At 45.4% G+C, this 20,065-nt stretch overlaps 1 protein-coding gene across 1 annotated transcript in view; it reads right to left on the bottom strand.

Annotated features, from left to right (window-relative positions):
- The window catches only part of LOC126455985 (1-phosphatidylinositol 4,5-bisphosphate phosphodiesterase epsilon-1-like), a 464,968-nt gene that overhangs the window by 243,912 nt on the left and 200,991 nt on the right, over positions 1 to 20,065 (bottom strand). The window contains exons 5-6 of the mRNA XM_050091742.1: positions 18,065 to 18,348; positions 1,955 to 2,100 (exon numbers count right to left, since the gene is read on the bottom strand). Coding sequence (XP_049947699.1) covers positions 1,955 to 2,100; positions 18,065 to 18,348 — 430 coding nt within the window. The remainder of the gene's footprint in view (positions 1 to 1,954; positions 2,101 to 18,064; positions 18,349 to 20,065) is intronic.

Genomic DNA, 20,065 nt, shown 5'->3' with positions numbered 1-20,065 from the left:
ACTCGTAACGAAAATACGTACACCAGAACACCAGAACGAATACAACACAACTGTTACGCCTGCCAGCGATAGATAACTAACATAACCAAGCGCTTTTCTAGCCACATGGCAGTGCACTGACCTCAGACACTACAAAGGTTTCAACAATCCACAACAACAAGAGCAGGGAGTGAGAGTGAGCCATTGTTCCCACACTTGTTCCCATTTGTTACCATCTTGTACCTATTTATCTGCTTGAAACACTTCATTATAGAAACTCGTCACCGTAATTCCGGATAATCCGAACAAATCGGTAATCCGAACAACGTCCGGTCCCAATTAGTTCGGATTAACGGGACTCTACTGTACATTACTGAGACGCTAATTAATTAGATTTGTTGCATCATAAGGTCTAGTTACTCCCGGTTCGAATTCAGTACAAGCTCAACAAGAATCAAACACCTGTGATGTTCGATGTTATGATGAAATGAGGCCCATTCAGAATGTAATGCATCCTAATTTATCCCTCTTTGCAAGAAAACGAAGTGAAGTTTACACGGTATGTAGCTACAGTCCACACGAATATTTGTTTGCTTTTCAGTACATCCCAGACTTTTTCGATAGTTGTTATCCACCTCTAATTATTCTCGTTTAGTAAAATTCATTGCCACTGTTATTCCAACCAAAGCTGAACGGAATTTTACAGTGTCTGTTTCTTCAAAGTGACGATTACAAGTTTCCTCTAATGTCGAGAACAGATGTTAGACCAAACTCTACGAAATTTCTTAAGGGAGCTGATCTGATGCACAGAAGCAGTAGTCACCCTACAATCGGCGTTTGTAAAGTAATTCGTAACAGTCATCTCATCTAGGTGGTTGGCACTTGTGCCGCTTCGCATTTGATCTCTGATCGGTGTACAGCCGAGTATCTAACTACACAAATCCACACTACTCTCAAAAACATTCTTCAGTATTTGATGAATTACTGTCGGGGTATTACCATTAGTATTTTCGATTTTCTGCCACATCCCATTCTCAAATACGGAACCATATCGGCTTTTTCTCAAACACCTGTTAACCGATCACGCTGATATTTCTAAAGACTCCAAAAGAATACCAGAAAATCGCCCCCAAAAGCAAATTTTACATCAGTACGCTATTTTACTAACAAGGGGAGGACGCCAATTGCGAAATTCAGATTCGATTCATACTGCGCATAATAAAAGCACATGGCCAGAGGTGTAATGTGGCAAAGCACCAAGATGCACTTCTCAGCCGTTGTCGAGAAAATCGACAGTTAAAAGAAACCGTTGCAGTGAAATACTCTCTACGATTAATAATTCTCTACAGCGTCGTGGCGCAGCGGTAAGCGCTCTGGTTCGTAATCCGAAGGTCACCGGGTCGAATCTCGCGCTATGCAACCATTTTTTTTAGTATTTGTTTTTTATAATTCAATATATATATATATATATATATATATATATATATATATATATATACATATTTGAATTACAAAAAACTAATAACAATAAAAAAATTGCATGGCGCGAGATTCGATCCGGCGACCTTCGGATTACGAACCCGAGAGCTTACCGCTTCGCCACGACGCTGTAGAAAATTACTAATCGTCGAGAGTATTTCACCGCAACGGTTTCTTTTAACTGTCGATTTTCGCGACAACGGCTGAGAAGTGCATCTTGGTGCTTTGCCACATTACACCTCTGGCCATAAGCTTTTATTATGCGCAGTATGAATCGAATCTGAATTTCGCAATTGGTGGCCTCCCCTTGTAAGTAAAGCAATGGGAGGAATTATTTTCTGACTGAGCGTCGTCCAGTCCTTACAGGCAAAGGCGTGAAGAGATAAAGTGTGCGTTAACAAGTACTTACATGGTTCGCCCTGAGAACTGTGTGATGCGGCCATACAGCTGGTTGTCAATTACTACGGCTACAGAGTGCAAAGCGATGAATACTCACTTGAGTCCCGCCACGATCTCCATAGCACCGTTGAAATTGCCGATATTCCAGCAGGATAGCGCGACGCGCAGGATGCATGATAGTACGGCTTTGCGGTCTTCGTGTGTTGGTTGCGTGATGATTAGGTGCGTGACCCACGAGCTCACCTGCAACATGTGAGAATGGCATTCTCTGATTAGCTCCGTGCGGGCGATGGAGGTACGCTATGAGCGTAAGATCACTAGAAAAAAAAAAGCCATGTGGAGTGTCGAAGCAAATAGTGTAGCGTTCGCACAGATGACAGTGAACAAGTTGCAGCTCAGAGAAACAGTTTCGGGAGCGTCGAATTGCATCCTGCGTGTTTTCAGAGGATCCAGTGCTGTGCTCGATCCTTTCTCCATCTGTAACGTGGGATGTAAAGCGGATAGGACGGGGTGACGAAAGGAGTAAGAACTGCCTTCGATTATAGCAAAGGCATCTGCAGGACTAAATAATAAGTAGTTGAGGACAGAAGATACGGGGCCTATTTAATAAAGAATGATTAAAATTTATTTACGATCACAATTTTTTGCGCTAGAGTTTAATTTTATGGAATTCTGTTAGCTTAATGCATAACAAACGTGCCGTACTAGTTTCATTGCGGTACTCCTGAGGGCAAGCTAAGACACGTGCAGTATCGCCTACTGCAACAATGCATGTAACGCGCGATTAACAGTGTGCACCTTTGAAATTCTGCTTTCGTATCAACAAATATTCATCTGAGGCCTATGCAATGTTAAAAGAGACTCTGTCCTTCCCTACAGCTCAGCTCAAAGATGGTTTAAATTGTTTAAAGAGAGGGAAGAATTAATTTGAAAGGAAGGTGAGCCTGGCACTCCAGTTACCTCTATTACGGAAGAAATCATCAACACTGCTGCTGTCGTTGTGAGAGACAATCGACGAGTAACCTTACCAACAGTTGCTGAAATACTGAAAATTTCAGTTTGTGTCACCCACAAGTTGGTGACAGAAAAACGTTGCGAAACGATAATACAAGACCGCATACTGCAAAAATTGTTAGTGAATATTTTGCATCCCTCACCCACCCATCCTATATTCCGGACATGGTTCGGTGCGACAATTTAATATTCGTTATCTTGAAGAAACAGATTCGTGGAAGGCATTTTCCACTGTTAGAAGCAATAGTGAAGGCTGCGGAGGCGACTGTGCAGGACCTATCAAGAAATAGTTTCTACCATGTCTTTGTAGACTGGCAGAAACGCTGGGACGCGTGTATCGCATCCAAAGGAGCCTATTTTGAGAGCGGCCATGACAATTGTGAGTTTGATTAAAGGTATGTTGTAAAAAAATTATGGCCATTCTTTATTGAAGAGCCCTCGTATTTTCTTCGATTTAATAAATTTTTTTTTTTTGATTTTGTGGGCCAAGCTATAACTGAGTACAAGTTTGAGCATTGTGGTGTTAAGAGAAACATCGCATCAAGTTATCCTTTCACTGCGCGCTCAGAACAGAAAAGTGTGACGTGATGAGATTGGCGCGTTTGTGGTATCCGTATATGTTATGAAAATGTGTGTATGTTTCCACATTTTCTCATAAACCACTGGACCGATTTCAACTACGCTTTGTACACATATCCTGTACTGTCAGGCGACAATCGATGTCGGCGTAAGAACCACCTACTTATCATAGTTCAGGAGAGATGACGTCGTAAAGAGTGATATGCGTGAAAAATTGCCGCATCGTGCATGACTTTAAATTTATTACTTCTGTGCTATTAACTCTATTCGCAACACATTTTGCAGACAGTATCCACATATATCGTTGAATGTACCAACTGAATTATATCACTGTATCACACATAATCAGAAGATATGAGGTGATAAACATTGAGTTAGCGAAAAACTGCTGCATCGTAAATCACGTTTGAATTTACTACTTCTTTGCTATTAAATGTATTCGCAACATACATCGCACACAGTATCCAAATATGCCGCTGAAAAAAATGGTTCAAATGGCTCTGAGCACTATGGGACTCAACTGCTGTGGTCATAAGTCCCCTAGAACTTAGAACTACTTAAACCTAACTAACCTAAGGACAGCACACAACACCCAGCCATCACGAGGCAGAGAAAATCCCTGACCCCGCCGGGAATCGAACCCGGGAACCCGGGCGTGGGAAGCGAGAACGCTACCGCACGACCACGAGATGCGGGCTATGCCGCTGAATGTATATACATAAATGCATCTTCGCAAAACACATAGTTCAAGAGATATGACGTCATAAGCACTGAGATGCGTGAAAAAAGCCTCATCATGCAGGAAGCTTTAATGCATTTATTCTTTACTACTAAGCCACTGCTTGAGTCGAGTCAACGTAAGAAAATCCCTGACACCTGACAGCGCTTTTGATAGCTTTCAACTGCACGACACCAACTGCTGTAGAAGAAAACAGTAGCCGTCCATAGAGCCATGAAGAGGCGTTGCCATAGAGAAGTTCACAAAACCGCGCTGTAGACGCGCGAAGCAACTGTAGTTATACATCTGTACATTATGCATATTCCTTTGTGCGCCAGTTTCACTATTTTGAAGCAGTTTTCACGAATACATAGAAATGAATTTTTTTTCGATATTACGCTACAAATACAGTTCATTTGTTGTTTCCGTTTCTCATAGAAAATTGGCAAAATGGGTACCCAGGCAACGCCAGGTTGTCAGTTAGTGGGCTCTAAAGGTCAAACGCTGCGTAGAACATCGGCAATGGACTCGCCTTTTGCAACCCCAGGATGACAGTGGGATGCAATTACAAACACAGTTTTGGCTATCGTTAATTCTTTTTGAGATTTCACTGCTTAAAGAGCCAGTGGAAATTCGCTTGGCAGGATACCTTGCTACAGCCATGGACTGTGCGGCTGGTCCCGGAGGAGGTCCGAGTCCTCCCTCGGTCATGGGTGTGTGTGTTTGTCCTTAGGGTAATTTAGGTTAAGTAGTTTGTAAGCTTAGGGACTGATGACCTTATCATTTAAGTCCCATAAGATTTCACACACACATTTGATACCAAGCTAACTGGGACAACGCCTATCAACTGGGTAACGCATGAAATCCCATCGTTCCTCACAATCTGTTCTCAGAAAAGACGACTACCCCGAAGGCCATGGGGAGCGGCAACCCACCGTACAGCTGAGCTTCGCGTTTCCGTCGTCGAGGGCGCTGTCAGCGGGTCGTGACGCAGGTCTTGCAGTCACGATCACTACGCATGCGCTAGACGCGTACAGCGCGCAAATAAATTGTTTGACATAGGCAGCCGATGTCAGTGTTCGGAGGCTCACACGAAGACATCTGGCAGGAGGGCATAAGAAACATAGTGCGTGGTATTAACCGGCGACCAGCTGCGCTCCCGAAACATCATCTCGCCTTTTGCAACCATCGAAGTTTGCCGTTGCTGTGCGCACACTATACACCCACCAGGCTCACGACAGAATGCAACAGAAAAAAATTTTGGCTGTTGCTAATTCTTTTTGGTATTCCATTGTTTAAAAAGCCAATGAAGATACCTTTGGCGGAATACGTCATTAACCGGGACAATCGTTATCATTTGGGTAACGCATAGAATCCCATTATTCCTCGCAATTTGTTCTCAGAAAAGACGAAACAGTTCTTTCATAATTTTGACAAAAAAGTCAAAAAACTGTCTAAACATACTCATTTGATCTGAAATATTGTGGCATTATCGTCTGCTTACAAGATGCGCCTCAAAGGAATCACATTGGTATCAGTCTGTAATAAACAGCTATTGAAATCACTAAGATCCACAGTTCTCTCGACGCTGAGAATACACAATATTTTTTGCTCGATGTCGTTTATATCCATCGAATGTAACAAATTTTCTTTTACTGACGACTATATGAAATAATTCGTCTACCGGTACGGATATTTCTTGCAGTGAAACTAACAGCCTTAGGTTGAATAGCACTGGGCTGGAATGCGACAGTAACTTTTTTTTCGAGCCGTGCATTCACCTGAATTTTTCGCAAGGCTCGTAACTGAATCAAATTCCATTTTTCACGCTCCAGACGTAATGAGTATCCTACGAGCGTGCGGAGTGGCTTCGCCGAAAACGAAGCATAATTAAGACTCGAGGCGCCGCATTAACGAGCACACCGACGAACGAGATACTCCCCGGCAAACAGGTCCATTTATTCTCTCGTCAACGGCCGCCGCCAGGCTCGGCTGAGTGCAACTAGCCATTGTCCCTCTTACCCAGCAACACTAACTCATCCACGTAAATTACTGTTTGTGCGAAACGGCATTTATCTCCTCCTTACTGTTGCCTCTTTTGTTTTGCACTGAAATGTGGAAGCACTTCTGGGAAACCGTCGCTGCCTCGAAAACCGGAGGTCACGGATTTGAGTCTTGCACAGTGAGCTTTACGTAATCAGCAAGAATGCAACAGTCTCATTTTACTTTATTGATGTTTGTCGTAGATGACACGCAGCCGGCAACATGATGGTTAAAAGAAACTTACGTACAGATAGTAAAAACACATTAAGGTAACGGCCAACGAATACAGTTCTTTTAGACTGTTGACAGAAGGAATGTTAAAGAGCTGTGCAATAATACTAATTTGCTCTAAAATATTGTGGCAGTATCATCTGGTTACACGATGTGCCCCAAAGGTGTCGCACTTCTGGCTGTCCGTAGTGTGGGTAGAAAGCTTTCCGTAGAAATGCAGATCAATTACTCGCACTTGTGCAGGCTACGATCTATTAAAACGCTCATGCTGAATTTGTAGGTTGTTTGCATTTTCTGTTCCGAGGATAGTGGCGATGTTACTGGTAAATTGGTGTTTCATTTGGATTAGTGACTTGTATGAAGCTATTTGCTGATGGCGACACCATTCATTTGGTGTTCTTTTGGTCTTCAGTCGAAGACTGTATTCAAACCGTTGTGCTACAGCTAAGTGAAATAATGTTAATGGTGAATGAACTGTTAGATTTTATACCAAAAATTTTAGGACGTTCTGAAAGTGTGTTGCTATGATACTCGTATTTGAAGGGGTATGCAAAGAGATCGGGGCCTGTAAACTGAAAACCATTCGAAGGATGGTAATGCCATTGACTACGGAAGAAGGTGAAAAGGGTGCTTAAAGAGAAGAGCAAGGGGTTTCAGTGCCGCCGGCCGTAGTGGCCGTGCGGTTCTAGGCGCTACAGTTTGGAACCGAGCGACTGCTACGGTCGCAGGTTCGAATCCTGCCTCGGGCTTGGATGTGTGTGATGTCCTTAGGTTAGTTAGGTTTAATTAGTTCTAAGTTCTAGGCGACTGATGACCTCAGAAGTTAAGTCGCATAGTGCTCAGAGCCATTTGAACCATTTTTTTGTTTCAGTGCCTTTTCTGACAATGGAAGGAGTGCCTGGAACAGAAATTCATCAAAGAATGGAACAAGAACCCTTTGGAAGGGCCAAGGCGTGGCAGAGGCGATTCCAGGAAGAACGGATACCGCTGACCGCTGATGCACTATCTACTGCAATACCCGAGGCCCAAGAGAAAGACAGGCCGTGGCCCGTACGTCACAGCATGTGACACTGCAGGTCTTACAGGTTCCAGCAGCCGTCTCCGGTTGGGAGCAAGTGACTGTTTCAGACGAGTTTAATAATTCTTGACAGCGCGTTTAACCTCATGCAAGCTCTCACTAGCGTACTACAAAGTTAAGACATTTACCAGGTACCTTTCCAATTACGAACTGATTTCCGGTGGTCCCTGTATGGAGCCAAGCGTTCGTGAAGTGTGTTGGAGAAGCCGACTAGCGTGACGTCACAAGTTCGTTGCAGGGCCCGTATCTCTCTTGGGCCCCGGCGTTATGGATGCTATTGTCCATTAGGTGGGTGCCCTCATAATTGAACATCGGCCATTTACAAAGGCATCTATTGCTGAAAAAATCTGATTGAGCGTTGGGATTACAGTGGACATACAGTGCTCTTGAATTTCCGTACCTCACACTACTTCCGCTGTACGGGAACGCACTATACCCTTTTGCTCTCTTTTCCAAGCCTCCATTTCTCTGTTTTCACACTATTGAGTGCAGGGGACGGTCGGCGCGTGGAAATGTTCGCTCAGTCGTCACATGGGTGTGCGTCCATTTCCCTCTAGCAGAGAGCTGGGGCCTCAGCGGTCTTACAGGGATCACAACCTCTCCCGTAAGCAATGACAATACGATCCCTTCAGCTATTTTCATTTTACAGCCTACGGCTGATTTCTTTTTCAATGCCTCTGATAATTGTTAAATCACTTCTCAAATTCCTGATCGAACTGTATGAAGCTTCCTGAATAAATGATCTTGGAAGCTATGCTAAAGTGAACTACTGAACACTGATGTAAACAAGTCAATATTATTATTATTACTGTTGTTGTTATTGTGGCGTTGTGCAGTACATGTGCGAATTATACCCTCCTTGACCCGCGCCCGTGGCGCCATCGAGAATCGTAAAGCGAAGGTGTGCACAGGCAGTACGAAGTCGAGTGGTGGAGGCAACACAGTGACGTCATGGTACACAAGTAATGCTGGGTTGTTGAAGTATTTGTCTGGCGAATAACACTGGTTTGGGTTTTGGACTATGCCAGAGATAACCTGGAGATTGATGACTTAATCTGCATGTGGAGATGTCTTGTGAATTGAGAAGGAGAAGATTATTGGGCTTTCTTATAAGAGTAATACGATAGCCAATAAAGGACTGATTTCGTACATTAACTTGAAAATTCCTACGTCCACTACTTCTGCTGGTTTATAAATGTCCGGCATTCGGTGGCTTAAGTTACTGGTGTATTAGAAATGGACAAATTATTCACTCTATGAATATGAATTTTAATGCCGATGGGCTTGGTGGTATGTTACGCCGTCGCCAAGGTAGCCCCTGTGGGCCGGCAACACGTCTAACACAATATAGAACCGAGGTTGTCTATGCCCAAGGCGTAAGCAATGATAGACATCTGCTGTTTTGATTTTATCCATACTGGACGAGAGGTCGTGGTTGTGAATGTCAATGTTAAAAAATATATCGGCTCAACCACTTGTTTATAGTGTAAAACACTAAGATTGACGCGTTTCGGAAGTCAAGCTTCTATCATCAGAATAATAAAAAGTAAAAGAACCTGTTAAAACCCGCTAAAATGGAACATGCACCAGGCACAATAAAATTGATAATAAAATTAAAACATCGTGGCTACTTCCCTTGTTGCAGCAGTGTCTTCCAAGGTGCATCTCCACATAGTCGTCAAAATATAAAAAACTCTAAAATGGTGTCGCCTATTGTGTTAAACATCTAACCACATGGCTCTCTCCTCTATCGTCGTAAACCGCCCATGCGTCTTCGTTGATACCACACACCACGTAACCAAACACGACACTGAAATGCGAGTGAGCTCACGCGCTAGTAAACAAGGAAGTGACAGAGATGTCTATACAAACAGATGACGTATACATGTTCCAAGGACCTCATGAAATGATGGTATCCTGCCAATTGCTAAAAATGTAATTACTAAAAGGAACCAGTGAAATGTTTGAGAAAGTTATTTGTATCACCAGTTAGCTGTTCACTCTGTGTGTTCTGATTATCCACGCTATGTATCATAATTTCCAGCTGTTCTAGTAGATCCAGCTTTTTGCCTTTGTCCTGTCTATGTAAAATAACGAGATCCTGATCTATTCCCAAAAAGGGGTGTCCCGTTTCCCAAATATGCGTGGCTACAGCTGACTTTTCGAAATTATTAAGCCGGAAAGCATCGCTATGTTCTTTGTAACGTACTTTAAGAAATAATTTGCAGCAGGAAAGCGATAAACTTGAGAGAGCTGGGGGTCTATAAAATTCAGTGTAACACGTGCAAGGCAAGCTATGTAGGCCAAACTGGTAGGTCCTTTAAAGTACGCTACAAAGAACATAGCGATGCTTTCACGAGTGTCAAATTCAGTTCTGCAGTGACTTTTGCAGCTGTCGTTCTCTTATTTTTCGTCATAGATGTCTCCAATGACCACCTGTTACGATCACTCAAAACACACTTTCCTGCACGTTGTGACTCAAAGGATAATGCTCTTCCACTTTCCCTACATGCAGTGAAAAACTACGATACGGTGCCTCTTGAAACCCCAAACACTTTGGTTCCTTTGGAGTCTGCTAGTCGCTGGAAAAGTTGGCTGAATAATTATGGGGATGAGTTGTGCATAGCTTTCAGTTTACTGGACACGGACTTCAGGGTCTCTCCTATTTACCAGACCGTTAGAGAAGGTTATGTCTTCCATGCCCTGTGTGGAATGATATACTTCGATTATTCTGGTAAGTAATAAGATAAAACTACAATGTACAAGCATTTCACAAACTTTTCGAAATACAAACAGGTCCCATTAGAACTAACGAATGGGCTGTGCTTGCCGAGAACAATCAGTACGGTTTACAGCACAATACCAACAGATTTTTATTACGTGCTGCATCCACAGACAATAGCAAAGGAGTGTGTCTTCATCTGTTTACTGCATTCTGTAGATCATTCATAATAGCAAACATAAGAAATCTGTTTCACAGTAACGAAAATCAACAAGAGCTCGTACATCTTCAGATATGCGTTTTAGAACCCACGTTTCGTGGACGTTTTCATCTTGTTTTGGTCCATTCTACCCGCTCTAAAAATGGAATACCCTTTTTAACATCCTGTTTGTGTAAATGAGACGTACATTTTAAACAGTGACACAAAGGATGACTTTGTAAAACACGGGGATATGAGTAAGCACTTGACACATTGTCGATCCTTACCAGGTGGGATAGACGGAGGACATCGAAAGGGTGCAAAAAAGGGCAGCTCGTTTTGTATTATCACGTAATAGGGAAGAGAGTGTGGCAGATATGATACGCGAGTTGGGATGGAAGTCATTAAAGCAAAGACGATTTTCGTCGCGGCGAGATCTATTTACGAAATTTCAGCCACCAACTTTCTCTCCCGAATGCGAAAATATTTTGTTGAGCCCAACCTACATAGGTAGGAATGCAAAATAAAATAAGAGAAATCAGAGTTCGAACAGAAAGGTTTAGGTGTTCGTTTTTCCTGTGCGCTGTTCGGGAGTGGAATGGTAGAGAGATAGTATGATTGTGGTTCGATGAACCCTCTGCCAAGCACTTAAATGTGAATTGCAGAGTAATCATGTAGATGTAGAAATCACCTGATAGTGTAAAAATAAATGACTATGACCATATTAAAACTGAGGCGGAAAATGGAATTGATAAGTATTGATAACAGTCATAGGAGATAACTGTGAAACATCCGGTCAGTGCACGGAATGAAACGAGATGATATTGTCTCTTCTGGTTGGTTAGCTTTCCCTTCCTACGTGACTGCCTCCATCTAGTAACACTGTACGAGCCGGACGCTGGAGTGCGTGGTCTAGATAATTGGTTGTTTCCATTCTCCTGGCCAAATTTCCTCTCGCTACTCAAGTCGCGGGCCTCGTCAACGGCGAGGCGAGTTCCCCACCGGATGTGGGTTGCCGGAAGTACTACGTGCTCAGACCAGGCACTGTTTGAGCGAGCGCACGCCCCGAGCGTAATTCTTGTAATGGCCCGGGCGCTCCCGGGTTATCACATTATGAACGCAGAGGGCGATGCGTCGCGACACCGACGCCATCCGGCAGTCTGCCCTGCAGCCACGGATTCTTCCTGCGACACCGCGGCCGCGTTTAACAGTCCCCTATGAGAGCGATACAGCGTGCCTGCTGAGAACATGAGCGCAAGATTTCTAGCAGAAGGTCATTAACACACACATACACTGAAGCGCCAAAGAAACTGGTATAGGCAGGCTTATTCAATTTCAGAGATATGTAAACAGGCAGAATGCGACGCTCCGGTCGGCAACGCCCATATAACACAAGTGTCTGACACAATTATTAGATCGGTTACCGCTGGTTCAATGGCAGGTTATCAAGATTTAAGTGAGTTTGAACACCGCATGTGTTCGACGGCAACGCACAGTAACCACACACAGCTGGCAAGTGGTAGCACTAGCAGTGAAGTATATCCACTGACGCGCCAAGAAAATTGGTATAGGCATGCCTATTTAAATACAGAGATATGTTAACAGGCAGAATACGGCGCTGCGGTCGGCAACGCCTATATAAGACAACAAGCGTCTAGCGCAGTTGTTAGATCGGTTACTGCTGTTATAATGGCAGGTGATCAAGATTGAAGTGAGTTTGAACGTGGTGCTGTAGTCGGCGCACGAGCGATGGAACACAGCATCTCCGAGGTAGCGATGAAGTGGGGATTTTCCTGTACGACCATTTCGCGAGTGCACCGGGAATATGAGGAACCTGGTAAAACATCAAATCTCCGACATCATTGTTGCCAGATAAAGATCCTGCAAGAACGGGACCAACGACGACTGAAGAGAGTCATTCAACGTGACAGAAGTGCAACCTTTCCGCAAATTGCTGTAGATTTCAGTGCTGGACCATCAACAAGTGTCGACGAGCGAATCATTCGACGAAACATAATCGATATTGGCTTTCGGGGCCGAAGACCCTGTCGTGTGCCCTTGATGACTGCACGACACGAAGCTTTACGCCTCACCCGGGCCCTTCAACACCGACATTGGACTGTTGATGACTGGAAACACGTTGCCTGGTCGGATGAGTCTCGTTTCAAATTGTATCGAGCGGATGGCCGCGTACGGGTATGGAGACAACCTCATGAATCCATGAACCCTGCATGTCAGCAAGGGACTGTTCAAGCTGGTGGAGGTTCTTTAATGGTATGGGACGTGTGTAGTTGGAGTGATATGCGACCCCTGATACGTCTAGACATGATTCTGATAGGTGACACGCAAGTAAGCATCCTGTCTGATCACCTGCATCCTTTCATGTCCATTGTGCATTCCGACGGACTTGTCTAATTCTAGCAGGACAATGCGACACCTCACACGTCCAGAATTGCTACAGAGTGTCTCCAGGGACTCTCTCCTGAGTTTAAACACTTCCGCTGGCTACCAACTCCCCAGACACGAACGTTATTGAGTGTATCTGGGATGCCTTGCAACGTGCTGTTCAGAAGAGAAATGCACCCCCTCGTACTCTTACGGATTTATGGACAGCCCTGCAGGATCAATGGTGTCAATTCCCACCAGTACCACTTCGGACATCGCACGTCGTGTTGCAGCACTTCTGCGTACTCGCGGGGGGCCTGCACGATATGAGGCAGGTGTACCAGTCTCTTTGACTCTTCACTGTAGTAACTGACTGCAAGAAGCAAACACCTCTGTAGTCCTAACGAACTGTTGCCAAATACAGATCACTCCGAATATCCCTAAGATCCCATTTTACAGATCTGCACCCTCTTTCCCATTCAGGTACCTTTCAGTTCCTCTTTTTCCCGTCCTCGTCCTTCTTCTTCTTCGTTTGCCCCTCTTCCATTTTAGTTGTGGCCTTTCGTGTTCTTTTATTCGCCTCTCACAAAACGGTGGCTATACGGAAACGGCTCCAGGCCACGCACCTTGGCTGCCATAGCTCACTTGCGCTACCGGATACAATGATTGTAAATAGTGACGTAAAAGTCATGGAGACAAGATGAGGGCAGTTCATTTTATAACTATTCCCTTTCTCGTGGGGGGGTTTATTCTGTGGAGCTACTGGTTAAAAAAAAAATGGCTCTGAGCACTATGGGACTTAACTTCTGAGATCATCAGTCCCCTAGAACTTAGAACTACTTAAACCTAACTAACCTAAGGACATCACACACAGCCATGCCCGCGGCAGGATTCGAACCTGCGACCGTAGTGGTCGTGCAGTTCCAGACTGTAGCGCCTATAACCGCTCGGCCACCTCGGCCGGCTACTGGTTACAAATAGGTAAACAGTTTGAGGGGGAGTAGAGGGGATGGATGGAATTTTTGGAAGGCTAGGAAGGCGAAATGGAGGTCGCTGACAGGACGAGAGGATTTAGGTGTATCGATGGTATGAAGAGCAGGCTGTTCCACTCATGTGCTGTGGGGCATGATCGCCCGCGGGCGCCTATCAGCTCGCCCTCTGGGCAGTCTTAGGTCCTAGGTCACCAATCAAGTGGCCTTACTACATTGTATTCACATCTTGTTCTGTTGCATGCGTACAACCTCTCACTCGCCCCTGTTACATCAAGACAGATGCTTCATGGTTTGTTAACAAAACACTATAATACTTCGTCAGAGTTTTGAGACAAAGGTTCAGGACCTGTGTAACGTAAAGAACTGAAGTGAAATTATTTAGCTCTTCTTTTCGAGATCCATTTAAGGTAGCTACATTTTGAAACGAAATTAAAAACGACTGATTTACAACATTGCACTTTCTTCACGAATAAATACTACAGTTGCACGAGTCTGTTACGATGCTATCTTGATGCACATATAGAAGATGTTTCTGATCTACTCGCAATGCAGCTGACATCATGTCTGTGGATCAACATATTGTTCTGAATAGCTTTACTCTGTCAAGAAGAAGATGGAAACTCCAGAACCCAGATTGATTATTCAAAACTGAAGAGCATCTGCGTCTTGCGGCAACAAACGGATTAGAGAGAAAAAAAATTGTAACTTGTGGATAAAAATAAATTGTACAACCAGAAGTATTAGGATGTTAGTGTTTCTTTTTACTTTGACCGATTTTTAAGTCAAACACTTGATTTCACAATCGCACCTGCTCGGTCTAGTTCCCTCACTAAACGCTTTTGAAATTCGCAGAGCGTTCGCTGCCCGTGCCCTAGCCATTTGCCCGTCCCCTGCTTGTGAGCGGCCGGCTCCACGACTGCCCGAGGACAAGCAGTTCGCCCACGCCTGACCCACCTCTGATTGCGGGCGCCCACCTGCCAGTGGTCAGGCACTCGAGAGTGTAGAATAGGAAACGTGCTATTATGTGGACAGTGTTGAACGACTGTGCGCTGTAACAGAGACGGCAAAAAACGAATCCCTGACAGTTGCAGTGGACTTAGGACGGCTGCTTTACATGTCTATCTCAGTCAATCACTTAAAGCGATTTTGTGTACGTCTGTGGCAAAGCTTCATTGTTGTCGCACCTCTAAAGACGACTATTGTTTTCACCTGCAACCTTTAGGGCTTCGTAGCCGAAAACTGACTACAGTGCTGCCAACTGTCAGCGATCTTCTTCCTCTACTGTACACCTATCTGCCCACTGCTGCCTGTGGGTGCCTGGATGGCGCAGTCTACTTTCTTAAAACGGGACATTTACTGTAATACAAGCACCGACTGAAAAATTTATGCAGAAAAGGAAATTTTTAACAAACATTGAAAATGCAACAGAATTTCTGAAAATACGTGAGGGCCAAATAGAGAAGGTTCAATCAATTTCATGTCTTTGATAGATAATATAAGAAAATAGTTCGGAAAAAACGCTGTAGATGAAACGATAGATGAAATGGGAAGGAGATATGGAGCAACTATAGACATTTGCAATCAAAACGAAAAACTAAGGCATTACAATATAGTAGTAAAGCTAGAATATCTATATGCAAGTGAATTTCTTACATTAAAGTACAATTTAGGTAAATTAGGAATAGCACAAAGTCAAATCGTCACAAAAATATCAGGATAACAAAAAACTATGGAAATTACTAAGCAATGATACAATTTATCGATACATAGTAAACATATCAGAAGTAATGGCAAAAATGGTGTTTCTGATAATTTATACCGGATGCAAGACAGAGGTTACTCAATAATATCTTCAAACATTTAGTGTTAAAAAGTCTACAAGTCAGATGCACAAAGAAAAAAAAAGGAGAGAGAGAGAGAGAGAGAGAGAGAGAGAGAGAGAGAGAGAGAGAGGGTGGGGGGTGGGGGGGATTTAGAAGAAAGCAATACACTGGCCTGCAAAACTTAAGGACAAAAGTGGCTTTTGTTTTGCATGATGCGTTGTTGCTCGATGAAACTTGGACCACACAGGAAGAACTGTACAGTATAATCCAATAGCCAACCAAGAGAAATACGTAATGAGACGAACAGAAACGACACTTTTATTCAAAGACAATGATTACACTAAAGTCACGGCGAACGATGATGGTCCCCTGGAAATTAAGAAAGGCGGTTATAGGCGCTTCAGTCCGGAACCGCGCTGCTGTTACGATCGCAGGTTCGAATCCTGCCTCGGGCATGGATATGTGTGATGTCCTTAGGTTAGTTAGGTTTAAGTGGTTCTCAGTCTAGGGGACTGGCGATCTCAGATGTTAAGTCCCGTAGTGCTTAGAGCCATTTGAACCATTTTGAACGAAAGGAGGGAAATGGTTGTTATTAGGGTGAGTGATCACCACGCATAGCACTGTATGCTCTGCAACGTGCTCCCATGCTGGCCACAAGGCTGGTAAGGACTTCTTGTGGTAGGGCCTTCCATTCCTCCACTGGCGCCGTTGTCACCTGCTGGACGGTCGCTGGAGCATGTAGACGTTCTCCAGTACGTCTCTCCAACGCTTCCCACACGTTCTCGATGGGACTTAAGCCGGGGGAAATGGGCAGGTCAGTCCATTCTCCAAGTATCATTTCTTTCCAAGAGCGACTCCACCTACACTGTTCTATGTGGCCGCACACTGTCATCCATGGAAATGAAGTTACGGCCGAATGCACCCCTAAAAAGACGCTCACGGGGAAGGGTACAGTCTCACAATAACGGCGACTGGTGAGTGCTCTGTGTTCAGAGATTTGGAGGACAGTACGACAGTGCAACATTATGCCTCCACACACAATTATACGTGGACCAACTAAACGAACATGTTTCAGAATGATCGTGGACGCATTGCGTGTTCTCAATTCTCGCCATATTAGGGTGCATCCAGAGTCACTACTCAGAATGAATATACTCTCATCCGGGAAGAGCACGCGACACCAGTCCTCGATGGTCCAGTCCCTCCGCTCTTGGCACCACTGCAAACGGTGACACCCACCTGCTGCTCTCAATGGAACACAACAAACTGATCGTCGCGAAAAGAGACCACCCCCATTTAGTCACCGAGCCAGAGTGGAGCATGAGATTGTGTGCGTTGCAGTCCCGTTAAATGTGGTTACAATTGCACCCGCTGTTTGACGTTGATACATTCTAGCCTGTTGTACAACATAGTTGTCATCTGCTTCTGTAGCTGACCATGGTCGACTACTTACTCTCCTTCGAGCAGCAGTGTCTTTAGTTCCGAATGCTTCCCACACACGTGAAACAATATTGTGAACAATACGATACGCCTGGGCTGCACTCGGCACACTTCGTTCTACTTCCAGTTTCCCGACCATTTTTCCATATGTGAAGTCGTCCAAATGTTGTCTCTGGGTCATTCTGTAATGAAGAACACCACAACTGTGCACCGTAACTGCTCGTTGATTGACATATTTTGTCTTTTCCTGTCCATTCAACTCCCTCGTGTTGAGAACCCAGCCTCATCTGACGCTATATTCGCGGTATGTGGCATCGAACCTTCTGTGGACGATCAGGATACCTTTGGCAAGATGCTCCCGCACTTTCCTTCATTTCCATCGTGTTGTTAATATGTTGTGTTACTTTGTTCATCTTGTGAAATGGTTCAAATGGCTCTGAGCACTATGGGACTTAACATGTGAGGTCATCAGTCCCCTAGAACTTAGAACTACTTAAACCTAACTAACCTAAGGATATCACACACATCCATGCCCAAGGCAGGATTCGAACCTGCGACCGTAGCGGACACGCGGTTCCAGACTGAAGCGCCTAGAGCCGCTCGGCCACAGCGGCCGGCTCCATCTTGTCCTTACGTTTTGCAGAGCAGTGAACAGAAGGTGCAGAAACATCTAACAGAGAAGTGTTTAGAGAAGAAGTATTGAATTTGTAAGGATTTGAAGGTAGTAGAGCGAAAAAATGAACTCGTCTGAAGTGATCAGGAGTCAGGAAGGAAAAACACAGTGAACAGATGAAAGAGTGCTGGAAGAGAACAATGACATGGTGCTTTGTCGGTCCACCCGAGAGGAAAAAAATACAAAGGATGGGGCACAGGCTGTGGTGAAGGACACAGGAGTTGGTGCTACCTATAGGGCGGGCAGTTGAACAGAAAGTTGACCTCCTCTGTAAGCAGAAGGTGAGGGATGACCAGAGCGAGGCACTGACCTCGTTGAAGCGCTTGATGAGGCTGCGCACGGAGGGCCTCTGCGCGCCGTGTCCCGGTCCCGCCTGCTGCTGGTGCTCGCCGCTGCTGGGGCTGCCGCTGCTCGAGCCCAGGTCGAGCGTGACCTGGCGCAGGTAGTCGATGGGCGGCACCTGGTAGAAGAGGCGGTGCTCGGCGTCCGCCAGCCGCAGCGCCACCTCCTCGGGCACGTGCAGCAGGCGGTGCAGCGCCTCGAGCTCCTCGGCCGCCACCACCTGCAGGGTCAGCAGCGACCGCTTCACCAGCTCTGGAACACCCCGCCACATCCACCAGTGGAGCCCATGAGGCTCGGCCACGGGCCCCGTCCTGCGCACAAGCCAAACGCGGCCCCCGGCTGCAACGCTAACCGGCCGACCCTGCCCACACATCATGGCGGCGCGCGGTGCTCCTCCAAGGCGGGCCGTCTGCAGACCCTCCCATTTACGTGCTCACCCGGCTTACACGCCACAACTTAAAGATCTCCCAACAACACTTTATAGGGGAGAATCTTTCCAACGAATTTCATCTTCCCGATTTATCACCCAATAATTCATTGGCCTCGATGTAACCCTAGCGCTAGTTTTCTACTTGGCCAGAAGACGATAAGTTGGAAACTCGCCGGAACGATGCAGCAGAACGAAGCTGTTGCTCGGCTGACAAGACACGAGCTTAAAAGTTTTATGCAGGGTGTATCATCACTGCCAGCGAAGGCTTTTACGTGTCAAAGTATACGTTAATCTTACAGTTTGTATGTATTGTATTTATCGTATGTTAATCGGGGACCTAGAAACGTCGGAGAGGCTCCGTCACCGCCACAGCCGCAGTGGTCCACAACCCCACGACGACTACCGCACTCCACCCCTCCACCGCCCCCACACCGAACCCAGGGTTATTGTGCGGTTCGGCCCCCGGTGGACACCCCCAGGGAACGTCTCACACCAGACGAGTGTAACCCCTATGTTTGTGTGGTAGAGTAATGGTGGTGTACGTGGAGAACTTGTTTGCGCAGCAATCGCCGACATAGTGTAACTGAGGCGGAATAATGTGAACCAGCCCGCATTCGCCGTGGCAGATGGAAAACCGCCTAAAAACCATCCACAGACTGGCCAGCTCATCGAACCTCGACACAAGTCCGCCGGGCGGATTCGTGCCGGGAACCAGGCGCTCTATCCCACCCGGAAAGCCGTGCGTTAGACCGCGCGGCCAACCGGGCAGACTAGTCTTACAGTTAGTCATAGAGTTTTAACTATGGTACTGCTTGTTGGCTTTTGGCTCTGGATCTTCGGCTTACATTTGTTGAACGATTTTTTTCCTATTTTAATTCCGTCAGCACGTGTAGTTGGCACTGTCAGAGGTTCAACCTCCACTTCTGGTGATTAACAGACCGTCGCCAGCAGTGGAGGGTGAACTTTCGACAGTGCGAGCCACTTTCGGCGACGAAATGTAGGTCTAGGACCCCAAGTGGACTCGAAAGCCTCGACAATTTTGTTTCAATTATCAGCGGGACAATAACAAAATTACATAATAAATTTTTTGTTTATTTGCAGGATCGTGAAATTCTGGTACATAGTGAACTCCCCGCGCCACAGGACCATGAAACGCCAATTGAAGAGGCAAAAATGGTGCAGCCCAAAGTGGAGTAACGTGCGGTAAATTCGTATTCTGCAGCAGCGGGAATGTTGCAGTTGCGTCCGGGTAAACCAACTGACTTCTTCAGCAGTGTGGTCCATTCTAATACAGCCGAAACAATTCCGCTGCTTCCGGAAACTAATTAGCACACGATACTCCACTTTAGAAACAGCCTGAGTCTCTTTGTTTTGACTGATCTAGTGGCGTAATAAGGTACTGTAGCGAGACGACTACGATTTGTACCGAGACTACGGATTTGTACCTGCACTTAACCAAAAAATTAACAACATAAATTTATGTTTTCGAGGTAGTAAGTAAGCCCTTACGTCTACCCACTGTAGAAACACAACATAGCT

The sequence above is a fragment of the Schistocerca serialis genome, chromosome 2, assembly GCF_023864345.2.
Source record: "Schistocerca serialis cubense isolate TAMUIC-IGC-003099 chromosome 2, iqSchSeri2.2, whole genome shotgun sequence".
Lineage (NCBI taxonomy): Eukaryota > Metazoa > Arthropoda > Insecta > Orthoptera > Acrididae > Schistocerca > Schistocerca serialis.
The sequence above is the reverse complement of the archived record's forward strand: the minus strand, read 5'-3'. Positions and strand labels throughout refer to the sequence as shown.